Raw genomic sequence first — 26,632 nt, 5'->3', positions numbered from 1 at the left:
GTAGCCCTCACAGGAAAAGGTTTGGGGACCCCTGGTCTAAAGGAATCTCACACCGAACCTGATAAACTGCTTTAAATAGTTTAAGAACACAACCCGGAACAAATGAAAAATGCTACTGGCTCACATTCACGTACATTGAAATGTAATTGAAAGAATAATAACTCTTCCAAAAAACATAATTTTGTTTTTCAGCGATGCCACAAAAGAAAAAACAGAGTGGCGCCGGTCGCCCAAGAAATATTTCAAGTCCAGCTGAATCCCCTAGGAAAAGTCATCATTCAACGTAAGATCATCTATACCTATTTGAAAAACTTTGGAGGTTTCTCATCATTGTGACATTTCAGAGTGACGCTTAATTTTACTTCCTAGTAAAACCGGACCCGGTAACAGGTCCAGCCGAGTCGAGACTACGTCAGCAAAAGGCTTTGACAACGGCAGTCATAATAAAAACAATGATGAAGGCAATGACATGAACAAGGTGCGTAAACCACATTCTAATCTGAACTACACACCCAGTCGCACAATAGGTCAAGACACACCCATTTATCGCACTAAATACTCGTTATGACGTTGGTGTACTAAATTTGGTGTAACTCATTTTGGTCCTGTCATTCCAGGGGGCCGGTGAGACATCAAAAAAGCACACGAAACCAGGTTTGTTTCAGCTTGGATTTATAATAGCGAATAAGGGTGTAACGGTACATGTAATAGTATTGAACCGTTTCTGTTCGTGGTGCTCTGTTCGGAACGAACGCATACCGAAGGAGTTTCTGACGTAATATAACTAGGGCTGTCAAACGATTAAATTTTTTAATCGAGTTACTTACAGCTTAGAAATTAATTAATCGTAATTAATCGCAATCAATCACAATTCAAACCATCTATAAAATATGCCATATTTTTCTGTAAATTATATATATATTCTGTAAAATAAATTGTTGGAATGGAAAGATAAGACACAAGATGGATATATACATTCAACATACGGTACATAAGGACTGTAGTGGGCATTTCACTCTACTGTCATTTAAATCTGTCTATGCTGTCTTCACTCTGAAGCGTCTACTTTTTCCAAAGCTAGACAGCTAATGAACGACGCCTTAATCAGACTTCTTCCTTTTTCATCTGATTTATTAATAAAATGGCCTCAAACCATTGTCCTCTTTGGACAGTCGTAAAACTGCAAAAAAAAGTACACAAGCATTGCATTAGCAACAACGATAGCTTAGCACGCTATACAGGTTCACTAAACATAAAAGCGTCTCATACAAAAAATATAGCATTTCGCTGACTAACATAATATGTACATTCTTTACAACAACCATACTTACGGACAAATCTTGTCCAAGGATCATCTAAGCACAACATTACAACGTAGGCGTCAGCCCGAGATGTCGTGCAGCCATATTGAACTGGCAAGAACACAATAAACCATGTCGCAAAGCGACCACAAGAGTTCACTGTTAGACAGCACAAAAAGCCTTGCTGTAAAACATACCAAAAGGCAGAATACTGTCTGAGCGGGACATGTGCGTTAATTGCGTCAAATATTTTAACGTGATTAATTTAAAAAATTAATTACCGCGCGTTAACGCGATAATTTTGACAGCCCTAAATATAACCCTTACTTTTCGAGGCTGTGAGTCGATCGGGTTACAGTTTCTTTGTGTAGATTATATTTACTCTGTCTTCTCTAGTATAATGAGGACCAACACAGAAGGACAGTATATAACCCATAAACGTCAACGGCGCGACAACGTGGCCGCCGGCCGCGAGAACGCAGTGAAACACGGGCATTAGACTCAATCAGCCAATGCACTACAGTCGCAGTGCGGCCACGGGTTAGATGCGTCCCAGAAACGGCTCAATGCGACGTACGCGCAAAGAATGGCAGAGTTTATTATTGCGGCCCTTCTGCGTCAATACTACTACCGGTAGCTAGGATTGGGCCGGATTTCACTCGTGTAAAAATACGGTGGATCCGGTCGATTTTCAAACTAATATGCAATCGTAACCTACTTTTTGAGTCCATCAGATCTCTTGAGTGGTAGATCGGGACACAGTTGACTTTCTTTGTTGATTTACTGCTGCCTTCTCTGCTATAATAATAACCAAAACGGCCCCGTGTTCAATACAAAACTCTCCTACCACAACAAAACAAGTAGGAACTAATATTCACATAGGAACTAAAGTTATACAACTTAAAATATACAATGTAAATGAATACTACATCACATTTGTAAAATATAAATACATAATAAAATAAATAATAGCCCATTTAAATAAATTGAAATGAGCTAAAACACCTGTAATTAAGATTAATACACACATCCTGCTTACACAATTAAATTAATTTCTGTGTGGTGCTTTAGCTTGAGAACATCCACCAATAAAGCTTTTGAAAACCGTTCATAAGAAGAAAAAAAAGTTTCATTGAGGCATTTCATTTGTAAAGTACATGTTAAAATCTTTGTCATTGGGAATGCTTTTCTCTTTAGCACAGGACTTTTTTTCTTCTTTCTTTCTGAAAGAAAGCTGACCAATACGCGGGGTCTGAAAGGCAAATTGTTGTTGGATTTTCTTTAAATACCCCCTACTTTTGAGCAAAATTCTAGCTTTGTATAGGCTAATGTTCCTATTGTTGAAAGCACAAAAGTGTGTAATAAAAAACTAGCACATTTATATTTTGCATTTTGTTTTCTTACTGTACCGAAACTGAACATAACCGTGACCTCAAAACCAAGGTACATACCGAACCGAGATTTTTGTGTACCGTTACACCCCTAATGACGAACATGATCATTTACGGCCAGTTAAAAATGTCTTTCTCGCAGTTAAAGAGAAAGCAACACATGCTGCCACTAAAGAGCAACTCAACACAGGCAGCACTAACTCCAAGGAAATTGAAGATCTACTCAAAGAGATGGTAAGAATTTTTTTGGTCCTGTGATTAAATATGAGGACGCAGGACACACTTCGATTTTTGACCTATTTTATGTGTGAAACAGTTTAAAGAATTGGAAAATCACTTTAGTGGCTCTTTAATGCACCCAGGAAGTGAAGCAGGCTTCGTCTGAGTCTCAGACAAATAAAGAAGACAGACTGCGACATATTGAACACATACAGAAAGTGCGGGCCCATTTACACGACAACCGCTATGGGGATGACAATGCGAAAACTTTTCCAGAGAGCTCTAGCGATCATCTTGGAAAAATTTGAAACAGCCTTCTAGAGTGGAAATTATAAAAAAAAACTCCCGTACTCCAGAACAGTAGATGGCAATAATGCTCCAATATGCTTGTCAGTGAAGGGGGTGAAGATACTAATGGCTTCATGCACGCAGACAGTCAGACAGTGTATGAAAACATGTCTTCCAGTAGCAGCCTTGTACACGTCCTAACTGCTTTCAAAGTTATTCAAGAGTTATCAATGTATAATTCATTTATTGCAAATCTGTTTTAGAATCCAAAATCTGATAACAACTAGAGTTGTCCGGTTGTATGTTGTAATGAAATTTGAACCGATATACCAATATTGCCAAACTTCAAAAATATGATGCCAATATGAAACCGGTACAGATATATGCGGTCGTGGACTTAACATATTTTGGCAAATTGTATTGTGATGGCCCACTGGATGCTTTAATAATGATAACAAACATAACAAGTCCCAAGCATCTTAGTTTGGCGACATCTAATTGTCAATAAGCATAACTGTTGAGCTAAGCTGTGACCAGCCCTTGTACAAAGGCAGGAGGCTTCTACAGGCAACTTTAAGGCACCATGGCTATTGGCCCCAAACCAATAATGAAAAACCAACGTCGATATCATACGTTTTTATTTTAAAATGCTTTTATGGGCCGATATTATCGGCTCCCCTATAATATCGGACAACCCCAATAATGACTCATTTATTTCTTGTTTTGACCTAGAAGTTGGCTTTTTTTTTCTCGGAAAGGTCAGTCAGTCTCTACTTGGTTATTCCATTGATGGGTGAATCGAGCAGCACGATAGCTAACGTTTTACAGTTATTATTACTTTTTTTTTTTTTTGTCAAGGATGGCGGACTCTCTGTGAACAGGTTCCAAGATCCGTGGCGTTTAAGACTGGCCTGACTGGAAAAAAAAATCAACTTCTGGGTCACAACACATCGAAAATGATACACACCAAAAATGAATAGAACAAAAATACCATGATAATTCCATTCTTTTATATTTTTAATTTCAAGACAATATCAAATCAGCGAAAAATATTTTTTTTTCCTGATTTTTGATTTGAAAACGAGAAATGAAATAATAAGTCGTTATCCGTTTTCCGATTTTCGTTTCTGAAAAGGATATGGAATGAACGAATAATACACTGTAGAGGTGCAGTTATTAATCGATTAATCAACATCTAATTGATTAGCAAATTAATCAACAACAATTTTGATAACCAATTAATAGTTTAGGACGTTCTTCACCTTAAACTTGAAATTATAACTTGTATATTACCCAGGGGTCGCGTTAACCGAATATTTTCCGTCGTTGACCGATTTTTTAAAACGGTGACGGAAAAAACTGAAGTCCATCCGTCATTTTGACCGGTTGCAATTCACACCCCAGACCACAGGGTGGCGAGTGAGCATATTAATTAGCTATTGTCTCTCTTGATGCATGACGTCGTTGGCCTTACTCTGAAAAAATGTCAAGGCAACTGAGTGTCCGAAGTTTCTTCAAAAAGCCCCAAAACGACAACGGTGTTGATAAAAGAGGTGAAAAAACAGGGACTGCACAAGCGCGCACGCAATTCAAGTCCATGCGCACCAGGAGGAAAGTGTGAGACTACGTTCAGGCCACAGCAGGTGAACTGTTAATTTCATTGTTCCATATGCTACATATGGTAGGCTACCTACCTACTGGGGCCTCAGTGACGTTTCTTATTCTCGCTATATGATTATACAACTTTAACATTTGTTAATAATACGCTCTGTGTGTAGTATCATCCATCGCTTTTCCTTTTTAAATGGGCACTTATAAGCGAACGCAAGAAGTAACAACGGTAACATTTTTAAACAGGCATTTCACGGGAGAGCATTTCGACTCTTCGGCCAATCATATAGCGAGAGCGAGTGGACAGTGAGGGGACCGCGCGCGGCTCTTAAGTGTCTCTGTCACGTGACTGTCGTAGCCGGTGTAGGCGCTTGAACCTACACCGGTAACGCGCTCGGCCAAATGGACACACAAGTACGGAAGGTGAATTATGCCAAACAAAGGGTCACCACAGTGTCATTATCATCATTTTAAAAAATTTAAGTGACGGGTAAAAATAGATTATGACCGGATTTTTATGACCCTGTCAGTCAAAATGACAGACAACGAAAAAGTCTAGCGCAACCTCTGATATTACCGTATTAGCCCGAATATGAGACGGTGTTTTTTGCATTGAAATAAGATGGAAAAAGAGGGGGTCGTTTTATATTCGCAGTCTAGACATTATACCCATTCACGACGCTAGATGACGCCAGATATCATTGAAGCGATGTTCTGTCATGATAGATCTCAGCAACTCTCATTATTGTATTGCAATGTTTTTCCTTATTCGGATTTGTTTCAAGACTACAGTTACAGTTAGACTTCACTTTGATGGTTAATGCAGTTATTGCAATTTTGTTTTATCACAATAGATTGGTTTATTTACATTTCAAAAACCAGAAGCCATTCATTTACGAATGTGATTGCACTTTAGTTTACATATTTAAAAGTTCAGATATTAAGATTTGAATGAGGCAAAATAACATGCCTTTTCTCTCAAATATATAGTTATAATCATTTGTTTCAGATGTACTGTAATTATTTTCTGTATAAAAATTTGGTGTTCAAAAAGTCTTTTTTTCAAACTTCAGTCTTGAAAAAGCGTGGGATGTCTTATAATCAGGGCCGCCTTATATTCGGGCCAATACGGTAATTCTCAGTTGTAAATATTATCAGATTTCTTCATTATATTTTCTTTCTTCTCTTGTATTTCTTTTCTTCTGTCCCCCCATAATCCCTTCCTGTTCGCTGCTTTGTCATAATAAAAAGGTATTTTGAAGGATCACAATGGGAGTATGTCAGACTCTCCATGTGAAACATTAAAACTGTTCAGAATCCGGGCACTTAGACTTCCATTCTCTGTGTCAAACAGCTGAACAGGACAGGTTTAAAAAAAAAAAAAAAAAAAAAAAGATTTCTTCATTATATTTTTGTTAAGTCACAGTAGGACATGAACAAAAGTCTTTTACTTTGGAAAACAACAATTCTCATTTTTGCCAATAGTCCTACTGTCTGAAGTAGCTTCTTAATAAAGCTGCAACAACTAATTGATTAAATCGATTGATAAATTAGTTGCCAACGAATTTGATAATCAATACCGTTGAAGACTACAGTTAAGTCAGGGAGCTGTAATAAAATATTATTTTTGAAGGAAATAGTCATCCATTTTGCTTCATTGTTACTTACAACATGCCTAAAACAACTTCAAGGTAAATTGTGAAGATGACTGAAAAAAGTGACATTTATCAGATTTATCGTTCGACTAATCGAAATACACTGATAAAGAATCTAGTCAACTATTCACTACTCTAATGACAGAAACGTATTTAGAGCAGAGAAGAACATTATTTGACAAAGAGTAAGCGGGAAACGGCGGAAGGGAAGGGTTGCACGCAGGAATCAAGTTTTTGGTGGTGCTGCCACCTACACATTGGCAAATTGGAGGTTTCATGCACTTTTGCAAAACATGGCACATAATGGTCATGTAAACGAGGAAAACTGCAAAATGACACTTTTGCCTTATTGCGCAAAATCTTCGTCGTATAAACGTGGCTTGAGCGTGTGCCTATTTTCTTAGCAACTCTTTAGCTGTTTTGAGTGTAACAGCGTTTGTGTGTTTTGTAACCGCTTGGCAGTTTAATTTTTTGTGTTTTAACCGTATTTTTTCCGTTATCAGAAGTCTAAATAATGCGCTTTTTGCTTGCTTAAAAACTTTGTGGCAACTGTATTTTACATGAAGGTCATTCTTACTAGGTGTTGCCTAATGCTGCGGAATCCGAGGTCCAAAAGCAAATCACGAAGCACCATGAGGTGTTTAGATGTTTGATTAAGGACGCCTGTAAAGCTCTCCGCTACCAGGCCAGACTTGAAGTGCAGAATGGCTTCAAGAAGGTGTTTGACCTGCAGGGATCCAGTACATTACAGGTGACCAAGGCGTGGCGGCGTTGCTGCAGAGTTTTTTTTTTGTTTTGTTTCCTGTGTGCAATTTTTCTTTTTTCTCAAAAACCAGGAAATCGGTTTCAGTTTGTCGGAGCTGGAAATGCAACTGTTGCTTTACGGCCATGTGCGTACTCTGCTAACAATCGGCAAACCTCAGGTAACTAAAAAGCTCAGAACTTGTATCAGGATTGCTTAAATGTGAAAAATCTATTTTTCTTTTTTTTTTTGTGGTAGTTCTTATTTGCATTGCACTTTTCACCCATGAATGTTTTTCTTTTGCCGTGTGCAACAGGAGGTCGCAGAAGTACATAAAGTCCTGGAGAAGATTGAGTCTTACAAGGGAAAGGATATTCAGTATCTGGTTTACTACACTTACGGGATACTTTACCGAGACGAGACAAAGTACGGTGACAGAAGATGTCAAAGAATATTCCGTACATTTGTCTGACATTTCATACGATTATATTAATGTTGATCCTACTGTCAGGTACCCAGTTGCGCTGGAACATTTCCAAGATTCCTTGCAGATGGTGAATAAGATAACACCACGTAAACTCACCTGGCCGCTAACAAAAGAAATCATTAAAGAGACCGACTGGAAATATTTTAAAGTAAGTTCACAACTGATCGCTCAGCGTGAAAGCCATGTGCGCAAATTATGAATATTCCTATTAAATTTTTTGGTTTAGAAAATTCTAGAGGACTGCATAAAATCGTGCAAATACCCTCCTCGGCCCATTGCCGTTTGTCGCTGTGAGAACTGCCTCGGTTCTTGGAAAAACATGTACATCACCGACTCGGAATTTAAAGTAAGTTTCCACATAAACTGCCATAGTTTTGTAGTTTCAAGAAAAGACTTGACTCTTTCCCTGCACCTCCTAGGGCTTTGTTCAGTTGATGTGCAGCCAGAAGTGCCTTATTGAATACCACATCGCTTGCTGGAAAGCGTTCAAGCCGGCATCTTTTGAGAAAAGCGAGAAGGTAATGTCTCTTGAAGTTACCGTGCCTAGTGCTGAGGACCTTCAACAAATCCTTTTTTTTTTTTTTTTGTCTTCCACACGGTATGCAGCCATGTCTGACTCCTGACTGTTCTGGTATAATCTCATGCGTTAAAATTTTTGACCAAGAGGGCGAGGTAAAACACGTGTTGAACACCAACCAAACGACTCCAAAAAAAGCAAAAGTGAACCAGAAGCCGGCACGGTGAGGATTCAATGTTCATCAATTGACTTATGATGTTAAATGAAGTTGTGAAAACATTGTTTTCATTCCAGTGTGAAGAAAATGAAGGAGAAAAAACATTTGAAAAGAGAAAATGATGATAAGCAAATCACTGAAAAGAAGCGCAGCGTCGACGTTAAGATGCAAGTGGCCAAAAACTGCACCACTGAGCAGACCCAACAGAACGGTACAGTAGTACGCCATACGTAAGGATGAGAGAGACTGTTCATGTTACACATTTGTTGCTCTTGTGCCTCATACACCACATGACCACAAAAGATGGTGTCTTTATTGAACAGAAAACACCAGAACATAACGGTAACCACCACTCTGTCATGGTTGCCACAACTACCCCTGAACCATTGCGGGGGTAACACATTAGTCGCTACAGTATGAATTTCCAGCCAAAATGAATCCCTTAGTAATATTCCGCAAAATTGTTCATTTTTTTTTTTTAATCCAAAAGCCACAACGTATCATGACAGCACATTTAAATTTGTACATGAAACCGTAAAGTTTGAAAGCCAACTGTGACATTGCAATCGCAAGAGACGAGTCTTTTGCCCATAAGACTGCGTTGTCACCTCCACAATCAGGGATTTTCGATGCAAATTTTTGGAGTTTCAAATTAATTTTCTGAACTAAATGAAGACCTTCACAAATTAAACCAAAGTCTGTAAAATTCGTCAAAATCCGCCCAGACTTTTCGGAGTCCATAGGGAGCGGAGACATACACACACCCACACACACAGTACAGACAAATTCCATTTGTATATAAGTACAGTATGTGGCGGAAAACACTCAGGTGACTTGAAGTTCTGCTCTGAGACTCCCAATTTGACCAAATTTCAAAATTGTCCGATATGCATGTGTGATACATCATTGGAAAGCTTAAAATCTCAATTTTCTGGGGGAAGAAAAAGTTTGAAGAAGAGGGCATTTAAAATAAAAGCGAAAAAAATTAAACGGCAAAACCCTATCTGGAGGTGAGAGCACGCGAGAGCAGAATTACAGACGCCGTGACTTTAACGAGATATTATTGTGCACTTACCTTGTTTCGATCCAAAAACTCCCATGTAGAATGTATCACTGAGTGTCAAGACACAGATGTGAATGGCCACAGCTGGATTTTTGGGGGATTTTATGGGTGAAACACGGTAATATAACAAGGGTCGCAATGCAGAAATCACAGACATCAAGGAGTGGTCGAGATTTTCTTTTTCCATGTATTTACCCTTTTAAATGTTTTTTTTTTTTTTCAATTTTTCTGTGTTTGGATCGATTATTTATCATCTAACATATCGGAGAAAATGCGACAGTAACAAAAAAATACAATTAAGCGAAAGTTATGAGGTAGATATCTGTGACTTTTTTCAGACGCCATTTTTTTCATTGTGACATAATTTGTTTAAAATATGCGAGTGAATAATTTTTTAAAGTCTTTTTTTTTTTTTTTTTTTTTAATTATTATTACAACGGAATTTGAGACATCAGTTAATTATTCTAAGCTAAAAACAACAGACATTTTGAATGTTAAATATAATTAATTACCTTCGTTTTATGGCTGGGTTGAAACAACAGCGGTTCCGCGATGTCTGTAAACGGGGTTTTTCAGGGTAAAACAGACAAATTAAAAATAGTTCGGGGGCTTAATGCGCCATGAATCGGCTATGGCAGCATATTGACATATTGTTCTATCAAACACAACAGTTGTTTTGGCTTAAAATACAGCAGTTTCTTTTAAAGAGGAGTGCAAGAGGAGAAACTGCTTTTTCAATCTTGTCTGTTTTCCGCCATATATATAATATATATATATATACACACACACACACACACACACACACACACACACACACACACACACACATAATTTAAAAAAAAAAAAAAAATTTAACCACAGATGGAAAGACATGTAATTCTTAAAAGAAAAATGTTAGTACGAGTTATAATAATCTGATATTAAAACCCCTCTTAATGTTTTCGTTTTAATCAAATTTGTAAAAATTAGTTTAACTAGTAGGTCACCATTGTTGTTGACGTCGCAGGGCGGTGACGTCACATGGCCACGCTGCCGGACTTCCACAGTGTCACTCTTTAACTACATAAACATGTCGTTGGTTCTGCCCTTCCAATTTGAACCCGAGTGGAACATTAATGAGTAGGACAGCCCTGTCGATATTTCACAAAACGAGCAGCAAAAGAATAATGAATAGGAGAGACTGGATGAGACGAGAGTAGCGTTAATGTGTCTTCGCCAGTGACAGCACTCTCCTGCTCTAGTGTTTGAGCAGGAGCGTGTTTGATGTCAAAAAATGTTTGCAGATCTTCACGGTAACCTCTTGTGTGATCCAACTTATTCCAATATTCTTGTGGCGATAGTTAGCATCCGGAGCTCTCATGTGCCATGGACTTCATAATGATATTGACGGGATACGGGGCGCGGGGCAGATTAATAAGGGGCCTATCTCCGTCAAAGCTGACCGAGTGGAAACACAGACAAAGAGCTTTTTACATTGAAAATTCTTGTGAATAAATGCTTAAATCCCTGAATTCTTTATAGATATGAACGTAAAAGAGTCTCGATTCTTTGTTAACTGTTTCACTCCCAAGGATTTTCACCTGAGCAAGGCCCTTCGCTCCCGGCCGTTTTTTTTGGGGGGGGGGATTTTGACTGATTTTGCAAGGCCCACAGAAAATTCTGTTCTATTGCTATATAAACTTTGAACCCACCAAAAGAAAGATTAGGCTCTCTTCTTTCAGCAGAAAAAAAGTAAGTTCGTATCTTTTTCCATTCTTTAGAAATCAGCATTAGAAAATAGCTTAGTTTGAGCAATTTTCCAATTTCTGATGAAAAAACGGAGAAAATTAGCTTTGTGTAAACGCATAGATTTCAAACATTACTTTGACTTTAACAAAGCTATTTTTTGCATTAGTTACATCCCAAACATCTGAATGTTTTCCTTTTACAAAATACCATGAACAACCAGACAGATAGAACTTTAGATAGAATAGTAACAATTTATTCACACACAACGACTGAGAGATGACGGTTTGTCGCCGAGATGACGCCGTTGTCGCCACGTCAGCTGTGTAAACTTTTCCCTCATCTTTGTCTGTCTCACAAAGATGGATTATTTTTGCATTTCTGCGGGGTCTGCTTGGCGAGCCGCTCCACGGGGGGTTTCACTCGTTTTGCACGATCGTCCAGTGCCTGGCGTCCCAGGCGTCCTCTCGTTGGTCGGAGCGCCGCCTGGGCTCAATCCACCAGTGCTCTGACAATGCTGGCCGGCCGTTCACTGCTGTTGAATTGGCTTGCCTGGTCTTCCAAAATGCGCTACTGCCCTCCAGTGGCCAGTTTTATTGCTTTAAAATTGGTTTGGAGCGTTTTTCGTAGTTTCTCAGATACAGCGGAAGCTATATATGCTTCTTATAAAAAAAAAAAAAAAACACAAAAGACGTATAAATACGTTTGTGGGACAGTTGAGCATTTAAAAATAGAACGTATTTATACGGTTCTGGGAGCAAATGAGTTAAAAGAGCAAAGAACCGGGCAGTTAGCATTTATTTTACGTAAATATGTCGAATGTGCTGCTAGTCTTTAAGCCATTGTAACTCCCCCTTATCACCACAAAAAGCTTTTTCCGTTGAAAATTCTTGTGAATAAATCCTTAAATCCCTGGATTCTTTATAGACATGGACGTAAAACGTTCTCGATTCTTTGATAAAAAAGCAAAGAACCGGGCGGTTAGCATTTATTTGGGCACCAAGCGATTTGATTATGATTCAGAGGCTCCGATTCGAATATAAATTGATTATTGTTTCTATTTCTAGCTTGGTTGCTGTATCGAGATCGAGTCCTCTTGCAAATCAGCCAGATGATGCAGCTACTCCGCCAGGAAACCGGTCTCACCGTGTCAGCCGTGAGCGCCGGCCTGAGGCCCTGGCTGGAGCTGGACTCGGCACGTGGGAACCATCTCGCCGGCAAGATGCTCAACTGGGAAGAGGAACGCCTGGAGACTCTGGAGCAGGCCGTTGAGTTGCTTCTCGAAAGAAAGAATCGCGTTTGGGCACGCGTCTTCATTCATCTGCTGTCGAATACATTGGATGTTAATTTGGAGCTCAGCCAATGGGCGGGACGCCTCAACGATGCAGGTGAAAAATCGAATGTCATCTTCAACTTTTTTCTTATCAACATGTTGGATCTGCTTCTCAAATGACTTTCTATCTTTTATTCCAAGATCTGAAGGCGGCCAAGTCCTTTGTTGAACGCAACACAGACCACCTGGATGAGCTCGACCTGACCCCACTTTTGACCTTTGTCCCTTTAAAGGAGATGACCTGCCCCAATTTATTTTCAAGCAACGAGCTGATTGATTTTGTTAAGCAGGCCCCGCCGCACGAAATGAGACTTTTTATCTGGACTTTAGAGGAGCATAGAGACGTTTATGTCTCGTCTAATGTTTTACTTGATGAGTACTTTGATATGATTGGTACGTATTTATCTAATGAAATTTATCTATTTTTTTCTCCCCTGATGTCATCATATGACCATTTTTTCTTTTCAGACGGACATTGCGCAGTTCTAAAAAAGTCTAATCAAAATGTAAGTTACACAGGAGTCATTACCGTAAATTCTGCACAATGGAGCATACCCCCACATAAAAGCCACAACTGACTACAAGGCGCAAGTGTCCTTAGTCACCATAGTCATCCACAGTCACTCGAAGATAACTGCTGTCAATGCTAGCCCTTGCAAAACAGCTTAGTTGTAGCTCAATGGATGTCTGATCTTTAAAAATGTCAAAATACCCATGGTTAACCTTAAATAGCGCCAAGTGTCTTCTCTTAACAAGAGATGCTATATTCAAGCTAAGCTAAGGATGCATTGGTGAATGTTATTGGACAATGGAACACTTGCTCTAGTAGGTAAAGACTGAATGCACCCAAAATGGCAATATTGCCATGTCCTGCCAGACCGCTAAGCAAAATAAATGAATAAGAAGTAAGAACTTTCAAATTTCAACAAGTAAACATGCTTGTTAGTTCATAACAATCCATAAATAAGAATGTCCAGAATTAGTTTCTGGACTTTATGAAAATATGGTATTTTTAGTCAGCTGCGCCATCTTGTCTACCCTGTAAAGTAACCATTTTTTTTCTTTTTACACGTCTCATTCAGAATTTCCCTGCAAGTGTAAGGAATCGAGGGCGAAAAAAGAAATCTAAAGAGTCAAAGGTGAGTTATTCATTTTGTCAAATGGTCAATAATGAGTCGAATATCAAATGTATTTTGCTAAACAACTTCTCAGGGTGTTGTTGTATGGCCTGGGATACAAAATTCAGCAGAAGAAGAGTGGGACCAAGAAGATCCGATGTAAGTCACATTGTTGGTTCATAGTCAAAATCGGTCTCTTGACGAACCCCATCATTTTACTCGACAGATATTTTCTTGACCCCAGTGAACCCTTCCGGATTCCCAGATACCTTCAAGCCCAGGTGGCCAACTTTGAGGACCAATATAACCGAACTAATCATACAAACTTTAAAAAATTTTTGGACAACAATCCGGATCCGACTGAGGAAAATTTATACGAGTGAGTAGAGCCGTGCCTACTCTGAGTGGTTGCCATTGACGGCAAAAGCCGTCACATCGATTTCGACTGGAGGGCTGGCAGGAATCATTCACTACAAGCTGACTTTAAATTGATCTTATTTGTCTTCCTGTAGCTACTTCGCACAGATTCTAGAGGAACACGGCCCCCTCCTTGTCGACGACCCGTTGCTGCATGGCGAGATTGAAAATTTCCCGCTTGTGGCTCTTACCAAGATCCAAAAGGCAGGCGGCGTTGAGCGTTTCCTGGAGGAATCCCTTCGCTTCATAAACATCGGCGGCCGCATCGGTCTAGCCAAGCACGCCGTCTCTCTACAGCAGACTATTAGCAATCAACACCCAAACTCTTCCCAAGTGTTCACATCTAGGAATCTTAATAATGTGGAGCCTTATAAAAGACTTCATATGGATGGAGCACCCCCACCCTTTGATTATTCAGTCATTCATTCAAGGACAGGCCAAGTTGATCACTCGGATGACGTCTCGGTTTCGCCTGACGATTATAGCTTATTTGACCTTTATGCTAGCGGGGTGGATGAATCCTGGGAAACATTTTCCTGTTCAAGTGTTTTAAGTTCAACACTTGAAGACGGACTTTTGAAGAAAGATGCAGAAGTACAGGTAAGATGTCAATATTTCACTGAAGTCGTTTTTTTGTTGTTGTTTGTTTGTTGTGTTAATTGACAGACGTTACCTCTAATTGGAGTTTGAAACAGCAGAAATGTAGAATTATTAAGGGATTTTATATTGATGTGCGGTATGGATTTAAAAGAAAATCTGATTTTTGAAACGGAAAGCCAATTGGAATTGTTTTCCCTGTTGTGCTTTAGTTTTTAAATAATTTCTACTGAAAACAAAATGGAGTCCAGTGATCCCTCGTTACTCGTTTCAAAATTTTCTGTCAATAGTCCGAGCCAATAGTCTGATGCCCCCTCCCTCCCTCTTTTTTGTTTGTCACACCGTGAACTGGAGTTGCTTATTAAAGTAAACGATGATTGACAGACGGTTAAGCTTTGATCTTGCCAGAGACTCGACCTTCAAAGCGCCGCGTGTGTCAACCATCGTTTAACTTGTTAAACAATTGCTCTGGCGACTCATTGTGTGTAAGTTTGCAGCTGGATTTGAGTGAACTCACTCAATGAGACGTTTAATTAACAAAGACAAGCATTTAAAAAAATGTTTTAAATGGATTGGGCATCTACTTTTTAAAAAAAAATAATTATGCGGGAAAGTAACATGTTATAACATACTTTGGGGAAAAAGGTGAAAAACATGTGTCATATGTATCTCTTTCCAGTGATAAATCTTTTTTTGGGGGGTGCGCTACTTAGCGTTTTTTAGCGCGGTGGGTTCTGGCCCCCATTAACTGCGAAAAACGAGGGATCACTGTACAACTTTTTAATAACAAATAACATAAAAGGGAACGATAATAGGCTCTTGTCATGCACATTTCCTCCATGTTAGAGCGATAAAATAATCCAAAGTTTATGCATCCACTCACAAGAAAAGAAACGTGTCGGGAAAAGATAAAAATCCGATAACGCCATCTTTGATTTATTGCACTGTTAAAAGACTCGGTTAACCCTGAGAAAGGAAACCGTTCTCCACTACGCTAAACTGGGATTACTTTATGCTGCTCTTAAATCATAAATAACCTTCAATACACAAACAGATAAGAAAAACATCCTGGGCTTGAGGTCAAAAGTCTAACATACTAAGTGATCTTTTGTCAGTTTACGCAATCTAAACATTACAAGAAAAACATGATCCTGCATGATCAAAGCTAAATGTGAAAGTAAAGCAAAGAACAAAGTATTAGTCATAAGTAAAAACACTTACGACTAATCAAAAACAAAGATGGAGTGAAATAATAAATAATATCCATGGCACTTATCACTGAAATCCACCTTAGATTCATCATGAACATTTTATCACCCAGATGGACTTACGTTTATATGTTTTTCTGGAAAAATGGCCTTTTCAGAAAACCATGTCAACTCAATCTTTGATAAATTAACATTTAGCAACGTTCTTGTTAAACAAATTAAACAATTCTGCCCCTGTGGCGATTAAACTCTCTGCTTGTCACCGGATTTGTTCGAAAAGCCTCAGAATGTGTTGGTTTTGGCAGCCCTTTTAATTTTTGTCTTTTGGACGCAATGTTTTCGTCAACGATGACGGTAACGAAAATATTTCGTCAACGAACAAGTTTTTTCGTGACGATGACGCCACGATGACGTGCTGAAGAAGTGTCTTCAAGAAGTCTAAAGACCAAAACATAACGAGATGGATGCCAGTTGTCGTCTGACAACATGAAAAAGAGATGAAAATTCGTACTTAGGCAGTCTTGCGTCATAAGTTCACAATGTGTGATATTTTCCTATTGTATGTGTAGTTAGAATGCATTTAGCAGTATTAGGTCGTGTCACTCATGTGACCTGTTGCGGCCCCCCCCCACACACACCAACGAGTAAGCCTGTGCCCATTCCAGGCTCATTTTGTAAAACATGGGTGAGGTGCTGCTTGGTAAGTTTGGCTTTCTTATCTTGGCTAAGATATGCCATGTTGCTTTAGTCTTTAAAGGTCTGTGCTGAGTGATCATCACACACTAGACTTAGTAGCGTTAGCATAGCGTTTGCGTTAGCATTTAGTGCGGTGACTCTGTGTCTTCTTAAACTTTTAGAAAACATTTTACATAGTAAGTTCGTGGCGTCCAGGTGAGCTTAATTAATTGCAAATAATATGTTGTTTTCCTGCTGAGTGTGTATTATCATCATGACTATGGTGATGTCCTTGTACAGTTATGTGCACGTCTGTCATGTTCAATCGTAATTGTTGGAAGCCTTTTATTTATATATTTATTCATGGACTAAAATTTTTTAAGTTTATAGACGAAAACATTTTGAGAATTGTTGACTAAAGCTAGACGAAGTTTGAATTTTCGTTGACTAAAACTAGATGAAGACAACTCATTTTGAAATGACTAAAATATGACTAAGACTAGGGTAATAAGTATTTTCGTCCAAAAGACTAATACTAAGATGAAAATGAAAATGGGTGCCAAAAACAACCCTGACTGGACGAAAATATTTCCTGTTCTTAGTCATATTTTAGTCGTTTCAAATTGTGTTCGTCTTCGTCTAGTTTTAGTTGACGAAATCTCATACAAATTTCGTTTAGTTTTAGTCGAGTTACTCAAATTCAAAAGTGACAGTATACTCCAAAAATTAAAAAGGTTTCCAACAATTTCAAATGAACATAGAAAGACGAGCACATTTTGTAGCGTCTACAAGGACGACGCCAATTTCGTGGTGATAATACACACTCAGCAGGAAAAGCAGTACATTATTTTCAATTAAACCACCTAGAAGTCATGAACTGTATGGGGGGGGGGGGGGGGGTTGTCCAAGTGTTTAAGAGAATGCTCGCTACGCTAAAGTTGCTGCTTATGCGAAAGCTATGCTAACGCAACAAGTTACATTTAGTTTAGGGATGTCCCAATTGCATATTTTTGCAACCGAGTCGATGTCACCTGATTTTGAGAATCTGCCGATACCAAGTCCCGATCTGATACTTAAAAAAAAAAAGTCGTATGTTTTTGTATCTTTTGGCAATGCCATTGTATTTCTGGATTATTTTGTTAATTCTTAGCCCTTAAAAAATAAAAAATATATACCTTTTTAAAACTAAAATCCTGATTCTGATCCTCTAAAAAAAAAGGCCCGATTTCTGATCACGTGATCAAATCAGTGACATCCCTAATTTAGTGTGTGACGATCACTCAGTACAGACCTTTTAAAAGCTAAAGCAACATTGCATATTCTTTTTGCAAAGATAAGAAAACAAATCTTACCATGTGTTGCCAAACAAGCAAGATGGAACGCAGCCCTAGCTTGAAACACAATCCTAAACTCCGGTGAAGAAGAGGCACAGCACATTTCACACGACCTAACCACCGCTACGATGCAAGCTCTCGTACGCCACGTACAATATGAAAATATTACACATTGTGAACAAATGACAGAAACGACGTCACATTTTCGTCTCGTCAGACGAAAACTGGCATTTGTCTTGTTATGTTGTAGTCTCCCAAGCCTTGTTTTTAGCTCATCATCGTCAAAAAAAAAAATGTTCGTTAGTGAAATATTTTCGTTATCGTCATAGTTGACGAAAACAACACTGGCCTCAGAAAATATTTGATTCCATGAAATAGAAAAGTCCATTAAAACGCTGCACTTTTTCCATCAACCATCAGGCATCTCAAGCAACCAGCGTTGCGGTGAACACGGAACCTTTGCAGCCTTATGAGAAATCCCAAGTAAGTTCTCGTTATAGTAAGTATCATCCAGATGTTGTACACGTTCCTTGAACAATCTTTTCCCAGGGTGACATCAACAAAAAAGTAAAGAGCATTAGTGTCATGGAGGAGCATATACGTCAAATAGAAAAAGAAAGCGAGGGAGTGGATCAGAAGCACCAGGAGACCCTAGCTTCCTTGGACAAGGAGATCCAAGATATCAGTACCAACATAAAAGTATGGAAGGAATGCAGAATTGTTGCGTCTGGCTGGTCTCTAATTGCCCTATCTCCTCTAACAAAGGTGACCGAAAAAGAGTTGACCCTGTTCCAGCAAAAGCTTGAGGAAGAGGTTAAGAAGGATCAAAAGGAGAAGAAGGCCAACCAGGATGAGTTAAAGGCCCTCAAGACGGAAATGGAAAAATTAGTAGAAGAGCAAGCGAGGTGCGGAAACTGAAATCCAAAGAGACTTAAAAATCAAACTTCCTCATTGAAACTGTGGTTTTATTTGATTACACGCAGTCTCACCAAAAAAATCAGAGCAAGCAAAGACGACTATGAAGAGAAGTTGAATGAATTCTTGGACCTCAGGTAAAGTGTCACATTTTACCTGCCATCCCTCCCAGATCAAATGGGTTAGACCTGTCAAGGGCAGCCATTGTATTATATAAATGATATCACAGGATATATATATATATATATTTCTTTATTCCCCTTTCAAGTAACTGTTCAGCAGCTGAGAAGATGAGTCTGGAAGATGAAATCAAGCGCTACAAAAACTCCATTGCTGCCACGACAAAGAGGTCCCACGCTGCCCAAGTAAGCTCTTTAAGCTATATTTAGTTGCTTAGCTCATTTCATTTTTAAGAAAAACACATTTTTAAGTGATATAACTTAAAATCCGTAATTCGCTATACCAGTTGTCCATGTTGGAAACCATACGTGATAAGCGTCTGTACGGCCTCCAAGCTCAACTGGCTGATGTCAAGATTCTGTGTGCCAAGCTGGATGAAAATGTGCAGCGGTAAGGAACAAGTCTTTCTAAACCTTTATAGAATAAGTGAATATTTTTTACCATTAAAAAAATATCAATCCCATAAAGCCATGCCATGCACATAAGTGGACATCATATTTAGCATCACGTTGGCCACAGTATTAACATTTTGTGTACAAGTGTGACCTACATGACCCAAAATGTCATGTCTGCAAACTGTCACATTCTTGGAGAAAAACACAACTTTATCATATCAATCCCAGAAGAAACGATCTTGTTTAATACGATGAAATAACACTGAATACAATTCTAATATGTCATGAGAGTAAACACACTCCAGCTGTTCAAATTTAAACGAAAAACTTAAAAACGTTATTTTTTTATTTTAGTCTTTGATAGGATCTATGTAAGAAACGGTGCTATTTTACAGATGTACGAAAACTTCAAAGTCCTATACAGTGGTACCTCGACATACGATCGCTTTGACACACGATCTTTTTGAGATCCGACCTAAAATTTGACCCGCCATTTGATTGTACATCTGAGGACATGACAGCGCTGCAGACTAACGCACGGCAGATTTTCTTGTGAGAGAAATCAACACAGGTTTCAAAAAGGTTGATACAGGTGTTGAAACAAGGAGAAAGGTGATGCTTACCATTGAAATGAAGATGCAAATGATAGAAATATATGAGCGTGGGGTGCGCATCTGTGAACTGGTTCAACAATATAGCCGTAGAATGTCTACGATCCTCCTTTGACCGCCGTTCGCCAGTCTTAAAAAGTTAATGCGACAATTATTATTTTGGTAACTAGAGCTGGGAATCTTTGGGCACCTAACGATTCGATTACGATTCAGAGGCTCCGATTCGATTATAAAACGATTATTGATGCACCCCCCTCCTTTTTTTTGTTGTTTTTGTTTTTTTTTTAGATGTTTTTTTTAAAAAATGTTTTGTACATTAGTTCCAAAATTGTTCAAAAATACTCTCAGGCTAAACCAAACTATTATTTCAGTATCAAGTTAACATATAGCAGTAAACAAATATACAAAAATAACAGTAAATAAAAAACTCCAGTCCCCATTCTGTATCGGCAGCTTTAAACTACATTCAATTAATTTAATGTGAATCAACCGTTAAAGTTGTTAGAATTGCTCCCGTTATTCCATAATTTGTCTTTTGTCTACTTTCGACATGTGAAAGTTTTAAAACTATTTTAAAGATAGATTCAAGTCAATATTTGACCGATTTAGGAGTATTTTAGATAAAAAATTAATTAGGTTCGCTTGGAAAGTTCGCTACAACAGCCTTGCAGGGAAGTGTACTGCTTTAAGATGGCGGCCGTTTACTAATGCCCGCATCTAGCTTTTTGTAGATGTGCTGCTAACGCTACCGAATCTATATTGCATCTAGTCCTATATAAATGATATCTACCGTAACATTATGTGGGTGTACTTTGTAGCAGCTTTTCGGCAGCAGTCAGGTGTGTTGTTGTGTTTTTTTAAATCTCGTGGCATGAGTTGAGCTAGAGCCGTGAGTTGAGCATTGGCATTACCCGAGGGGCCGGGTAATGAGAAACATGATGTTTAGCTACTCTCGCTCCGTTCCTCATTGCGTCCCGAAGACCGCGCAGCGTGCTGAGTGTGTTGTACGTACTTCCGCTTTACTTGGCATATTTCAATAATCGGAATTTGGATGTTTGTGAATCGTTCTCGAATCTTCCACGGCCGAATCGCGAGTAATGGCTAAGAATCGGAAATTTTGCACACCTCTATTGGTAACGCCAGCTTCGTCAGGTTTTTGATCATTTATTGCAGAACCTGTCCGACACAACATGCCCACTGTCCACTGCAGTTGACGCCAACAACAACAAAACATTAAAAAGAGAAAATCTCTTACCGCACTCTCTATCTCACTGCCATGTCAGCCACGTGATGCGTTCAGGTACAGCACGCAAAACACAGCCGCCACATTGGAACCCGATTCGTTACATAATTACAGGAATTGTTGTTATTATTATTATACTGTATTATTCCGATTTTTGTTTATAATGTACTTGTTTTGCTATGTGTAATTGCCATTTGTGATAGTACCAGCAGTGTTTATTAAAGATTTAGTGTAAGTTTTCGGGCTGTGGAACGAAGTAATGGAAATCTAAGTTTTCTTATGGGGAAAATCCTGCTCGACATACGACCATTTCAAATTACAAACAAGGTCCTGGAACGAATTAGCTTCGTATGTCGAAGTACCACTGTATTTGCATATATGAGTATAGTTTGTTTGAGTTTGTTCTACACATTAAAACTGATTCAGCATTTAAAGGGATTTTCTTCTATCCAATCAGTGAGTCATTTTCACATACATTTATCTACACCCAAAAAAGAAAACATTATTTTTATCGTTTAATCGATCACGTATCTATCTACAACTGCAATCAATGTTTAAGAGTAAGTGACGTCGGTTCACACATGCGCAGTTGCAATCCATCGCGATCCGGGTAGCCAGTCACAATTGGGTAGTGACAGGCATCACCATTTTAAGTAGATGTGGAATGCATGACATGGATGAATGTGTTGGTGATATATAGGAGTGTGAAAAGTAAGCCTGACTTCTGTGCTTACCTCGGGGAATCTTGATTCCGCTGTGTAATCTCGCAAGCGGCGCGATTTGACGGAAAATCGCATTTTTGTCTCTGTGTTGTCTCATCAGACGAAAATTGAAATTCGTCTTTTGTTTTATTTCAGTCTCCTTTGACACATTTTTATCTTGTTACCATCCCGTTATTGTCATGAAAAAATGTTTGATGACGAAATGTTTTCTTTCTCGTTGATGAAAACAACAATGTCTCTGCCTTAACTTAAAATGGCAGATTTCCTCACTTGGAAGCGGAGAGACAAAACGTGAGAAGGCATATACTAGGACTGGAGCAGAAAATTGCCGCCGTTGAGGTACACTGTAGTTTGCGTAAATGCTATTCAGATGGTGAAACTGTGGCTCAAAGTCTTCATTTTATCCATAGATACAACACAGGGAGCAGCTGGAGCAAGTCAAAAGTGGCAAAAGGGTTAGCGACTTGCTTAGCATCAACCAGACCGATACTCGAGTCTCCCCGGTAAGACATTGCGGGAGAAAGTTCTGTGTTGCTGGACAAATTCCTCACGCCGCTATCTTTTCATGAAACTTTGCAGGTGTGTACCGGAATAGCCTCAATGAGCATTGAGCCCCCGCCGCAGTCGACAGCGGAACCAGTGGTGCCTCCCGCCGCCGAGACAAGGAACCCGGCCATGAACACCATGTTTGAGAAGGCAATAGAGCGACTGGTCGCCATGTTCCCTGACTACACGAGGTGCAAAGCAAATGGTTTCATTGTAGAGGTGTCAAAAAGGCGGCCCCTTGGCCAGATCTGGCACGCCGCATCATTTTGTGTGGCCAATGATAGTAAATCATGTGAATCATGTGCACCCCATGGTCAGCGAATGTGTAGTTAAAAAAAAAAAAAAAAAAATCAAAAAGGTGAATGAACATTCAGTTTAAAAAAAATAAAATTTCGTTTATAGTTTTTTTAAATGATTTATCATTGGGACTATTTTTAGGTCAATAATGTGTCTAAACAATTTATCAACTATCACAATAGTTGTCAGTGGATTTTCAAATCATTAGTTTTCCATTGAGTTTGACACCCAAGCTCTTCAGGTAACAAGCCTTTGAATTGCATTATAGATTCCACGAAATTTTGGCATTTTTCTTCCCTCCAGGTGTGACCTGATTAGGTTTTTCAAGGAATTGCGGGTGTCCAACGGTGGCAATCTGAACAGCATGAGCTTGCAGGATGTGGTCAACAGTGTGAGCCAGTTAATTTTGGACCGTCAGGTAAAACATTTCAAATTGTCTCACCATGGGTTCACTAGACTTACGTGGACCGCTTCCCCTCAGGGGGCCGCTGCGATGGCAGGGCCAACCCCGGACTTGGACTGTCCTCCAGTCTGGCGGCAATTAGGATACCAAAGACCACCCCGACCCAGTGCAGTAAGACCACAAAATTCAATTGTGAATGTTGTTCTCGAAATCATTTTCTTGAAGTGGTACATGTAATAATTGCAGCTGAACTTGGAGGACCCTTGTGTCATCTGTCAGGAAGATATGAGTCCATATGACCTCTGTGTTTTGGAGTGCAGACACACCTTCCATAAGCAGGTGAGCTATGCAGAGACAACATAGGACTCATTCACAAGTAGAGGTGGGTAGTAACATGTTACATTTACTTGAGTAACTTCCTGAGAAAAATTAACTTGATAGTTTTTCCACGCCATACTTTTACTTAAGTAGATTTGTGAAGAAACGCCACTCTTCCTCTGCTACTTTGGGCTGTACTAGTCGCTACTTTTTTTTCCTCTTAATTTTTATCAGAACATTGGCTCACTCAGTCTCACCAATGAGACGCAGCAAGAATAATCACATGACTGACCCCATTATACCCATTAGACGTAACAATACACATACATCACCACACACAACAGAAGCTTGCAGTTCAGTCTTATGATCACGTCGGTGTCCTATCACAACAAGTGGCGTCTTTAAAGCACTGTAAAAAAATTTTTTAGATAGAACGCTGACATCAAAAATAAAAGTGCAGATTTCAAACGCTTTCCTAGCTTTAATCTGGCACCGATTAGACCACAGAAAAGCAGAGCGAGTTTTAGTTTCGTGGAAAATGTTTATCCAGTGGAAGTCATGTTCTAGTGATGGGTGATTTTCATTTTTCGAGAAGGGTCTGACGACAGCCAGAGCCAAGAGACAGCTGCGACAAACTACACCGTACAAACTACATCTACTGTTGGTACGCTGGCGCAAAAAAATCATTTACAGTGTGAAGTTCACAGGGACAAAAGCCCCTATCTCAATTCTTTACCCTGAACTCAGCTAAACAGAGGGGTATTAAGGATATTGCGATAACTAGATTGTAACCTTTGCTCTGTTTGAAAGTCATCTAATGTTGTGAATTAACCGTTAAAGTTGGTAAAATTGCCCGAGAGTTTAAGATGACTCTCGCAACGCTAAATGCTAATGCTAACGCTTCAGGCCAACTAGTATCGCGTTTGCAAAGGCGTCACACCTCCCGCTCTGCTCTCTCCGTTTCTCCTGTGTCATTCAACCAAATTGTAGTAACACTTGCTTCACATCCTCAGTAATGGTACCATCGTTGCAAAGATGGGAAAATTAGTTAGATTACTCACTAATGACAAAAATAACCACCAGGAATGCCGTTATACTCTAACGCTGTTATAAACAACACTGGTAGTTTGTAATGGCTGTCACTCTGCTCTGGGCTGCAGTCAGGTATTAATTTCTTTTCCCCAGTATGATTTCAATGATTATGGTATATTTTGGGCCTACTATGGTCATCTAATAGGTTATAGTATAAAAATAACAACAGTTCATATAGAAGACCTTATGTTTAGAAAAAAATATGCTATCGTTTTAAATATAAGACTTGAGTAGTTTATTTCATTGAATAAATTTTTGGATGACTATTGACTACTTTTACTTGTACTTGAGTAATATTATTTTGAAGTTACGCTATTCGCACTTGAGTACAATTTTTGGCTACGCTACCCACCTCTGGTCACAAGTCGTCAACGGCACAGAAACATGTTCATCCACTCCCATTCCCAGTTCAAGTGTGTAAATGTTCAGCAATTTGACTCAAATTCTGTTTGTCTCCAGTGCATCGCGGCATGGCTGAAGGAGCAAAGCACGTGTCCCACCTGCCGCGAGCGTGCTTTGTTGCCTGATGAGTTCCCCGCGCTGCCGGGTAGGAGGTACCAAGCCTCATGATCACCGTCTTAACTACCATTTTTTTCCCCCCAAATGTTCTTTGGTTGTTGGGTGGTTAAAAGTTCTGATATACAAGTTGCTGTTTATCTGTCACACAAATGTTGTCATTGATTCTTTTATTAGCATTGTTCACTGCTTTATTTTAAGAAAATTGGGCAACTCTACAACAAAAATAGGCCAATACTTACATAATTTGAGCATTAGAGCACACATCCAACTTACAGTATATACAAATCTTCAAAATAGCCTGTTTTAAAGTGCATCAGTGCTCCAATGAAGGAACATTCATGTTAAACGTTGCGTTCCCCACACCAGTTTCTGTGCCACAGTTCTGTATGTTTTATTATATGGTTTTTGCATAAAGAACTTTTAATAAAAATCTTATTTTGCTTGTAAGCAAAACATTTTAAATGTACTGGATATGACTTATTTCCATGTAACTGTTCCCATATTCCTTTATGTATTTTATACACTTGACAATACAGTAGTACAAAATCCCCCCAAAAACCGCAATGCTTACGAGTGTATTGTTGGGTGCAAATACTTCCATCTTTCAAATACAGACCTACAGGAAAAACAATAAATATTATCAACAATAAGCTAATAGATACTAGTCGTATTGTAAAAAGGCATGATACATGTCTACACAGTGGTACCTTTATTTCTGAGTTTAAACCTATGTATTAGTGTTTCCAAACCCTCTTTGAGCTGAGGCACTTACGCAGTTTTGTGTTCACACCGACCTTACGTCGCCAAAAGTTGAAGTTCGTTGACCTTGAACAACTTCAAGTTCACGTAACGTAAAAATAAGCAACAAAACAATTTTTTTTTTCATATTGCATCTACTGTCTCATATTTTGTACAGCTGCAACCGTTAGTCGATTAACTCGAGTAATTAGAAAAAAAGATTCGAATTGCATTTTGCTGCTTCGAGTATTTGTTTAAAGTGGTGTTGTAATGGTTTGTTTTGAAAGTGTTTGCATTTAGTTGACTGATTTGGATGGATACACTGCCCTCTAGTGGCAACAGTGAACATGATATAACTCATTTCACATGGCTGAATCCAGCTGCTTACTGTTAAGACAGACATAAGCCAAGTTTTTGTTTAAGCTAATGTTTTTTTTTTTACTGCATTCTTAATTTAGTTTATAGGTATATTTAGACTTTTTTTGTGTGGGGGGGGGGGGGTGTTTTTGAACCATTTGTTAAGAGCATTGAAAAAAATAGCATTTTATAGCATTTAAGATGGCGACTTTTGCTATGTAAGTTAGCCAGTTGTTCTTTTGTTGTACAGTACTTAGATCCTCATGTATTTTATTTTTGTATGTTCCTTATCCGGATTAGTCTGTAATTCAAACTAACTAGTTCATCGATTAATCGACTACTAAAATAATCGATAGGTGCAGCCCTAATATTATAATTTTACTCTTGTAAGAATCTCA

General features: G+C 38.9%; 1 protein-coding gene across 4 annotated transcripts in view; it reads left to right on the top strand.

Annotated features, from left to right (window-relative positions):
• Positions 1-25,605, top strand: part of ttc3 (tetratricopeptide repeat domain 3) — a 37,115-nt gene extending 11,510 nt beyond the window's left edge. For 3 of the 4 annotated variants that reach the window (XM_057820923.1, XM_057820924.1, XM_057820926.1), the window contains 31 exons: positions 193-283; positions 370-478; positions 618-654; positions 2,835-2,926; positions 7,046-7,216; positions 7,302-7,388; positions 7,524-7,633; positions 7,719-7,842; positions 7,921-8,040; positions 8,114-8,212; positions 8,301-8,434; positions 8,506-8,639; positions 12,284-12,604; positions 12,691-12,942; positions 13,018-13,055; positions 13,632-13,688; positions 13,762-13,826; positions 13,894-14,046; positions 14,180-14,684; positions 18,319-18,381; positions 18,448-18,597; positions 18,664-18,803; positions 18,882-18,950; positions 19,082-19,178; positions 19,280-19,383; positions 22,225-22,303; positions 22,375-22,467; positions 22,544-22,701; positions 23,111-23,381; positions 23,457-23,549; positions 25,080-25,605. In XM_057820923.1, coding sequence (XP_057676906.1) covers positions 193-283; positions 370-478; positions 618-654; positions 2,835-2,926; positions 7,046-7,216; positions 7,302-7,388; positions 7,524-7,633; positions 7,719-7,842; positions 7,921-8,040; positions 8,114-8,212; positions 8,301-8,434; positions 8,506-8,639; positions 12,284-12,604; positions 12,691-12,942; positions 13,018-13,055; positions 13,632-13,688; positions 13,762-13,826; positions 13,894-14,046; positions 14,180-14,684; positions 18,319-18,381; positions 18,448-18,597; positions 18,664-18,803; positions 18,882-18,950; positions 19,082-19,178; positions 19,280-19,383; positions 22,225-22,303; positions 22,375-22,467; positions 22,544-22,701; positions 23,111-23,381; positions 23,457-23,549; positions 25,080-25,190 — 4,127 coding nt within the window. In that variant the 3' untranslated portion in view covers positions 25,191-25,605. The remainder of the gene's footprint in view (positions 1-192; positions 284-369; positions 479-617; positions 655-2,834; positions 2,927-7,045; positions 7,217-7,301; positions 7,389-7,523; positions 7,634-7,718; positions 7,843-7,920; positions 8,041-8,113; positions 8,213-8,300; positions 8,435-8,505; positions 8,640-12,283; positions 12,605-12,690; positions 12,943-13,017; positions 13,056-13,631; positions 13,689-13,761; positions 13,827-13,893; positions 14,047-14,179; positions 14,685-18,318; positions 18,382-18,447; positions 18,598-18,663; positions 18,804-18,881; positions 18,951-19,081; positions 19,179-19,279; positions 19,384-22,224; positions 22,304-22,374; positions 22,468-22,543; positions 22,702-23,110; positions 23,382-23,456; positions 23,550-25,079) is intronic. The other variant, XM_057820925.1, reaches the window with a different exon arrangement.
• The last annotated feature ends 1,027 nt before the right edge of the window (positions 25,606-26,632 follow it).

This window comes from Corythoichthys intestinalis, chromosome 18 (assembly GCF_030265065.1).
Source record: "Corythoichthys intestinalis isolate RoL2023-P3 chromosome 18, ASM3026506v1, whole genome shotgun sequence".
Classification (NCBI taxonomy): Eukaryota; Metazoa; Chordata; class Actinopteri; order Syngnathiformes; family Syngnathidae; genus Corythoichthys; species Corythoichthys intestinalis.
The sequence above is the reverse complement of the archived record's forward strand: the minus strand, read 5'-3'. Positions and strand labels throughout refer to the sequence as shown.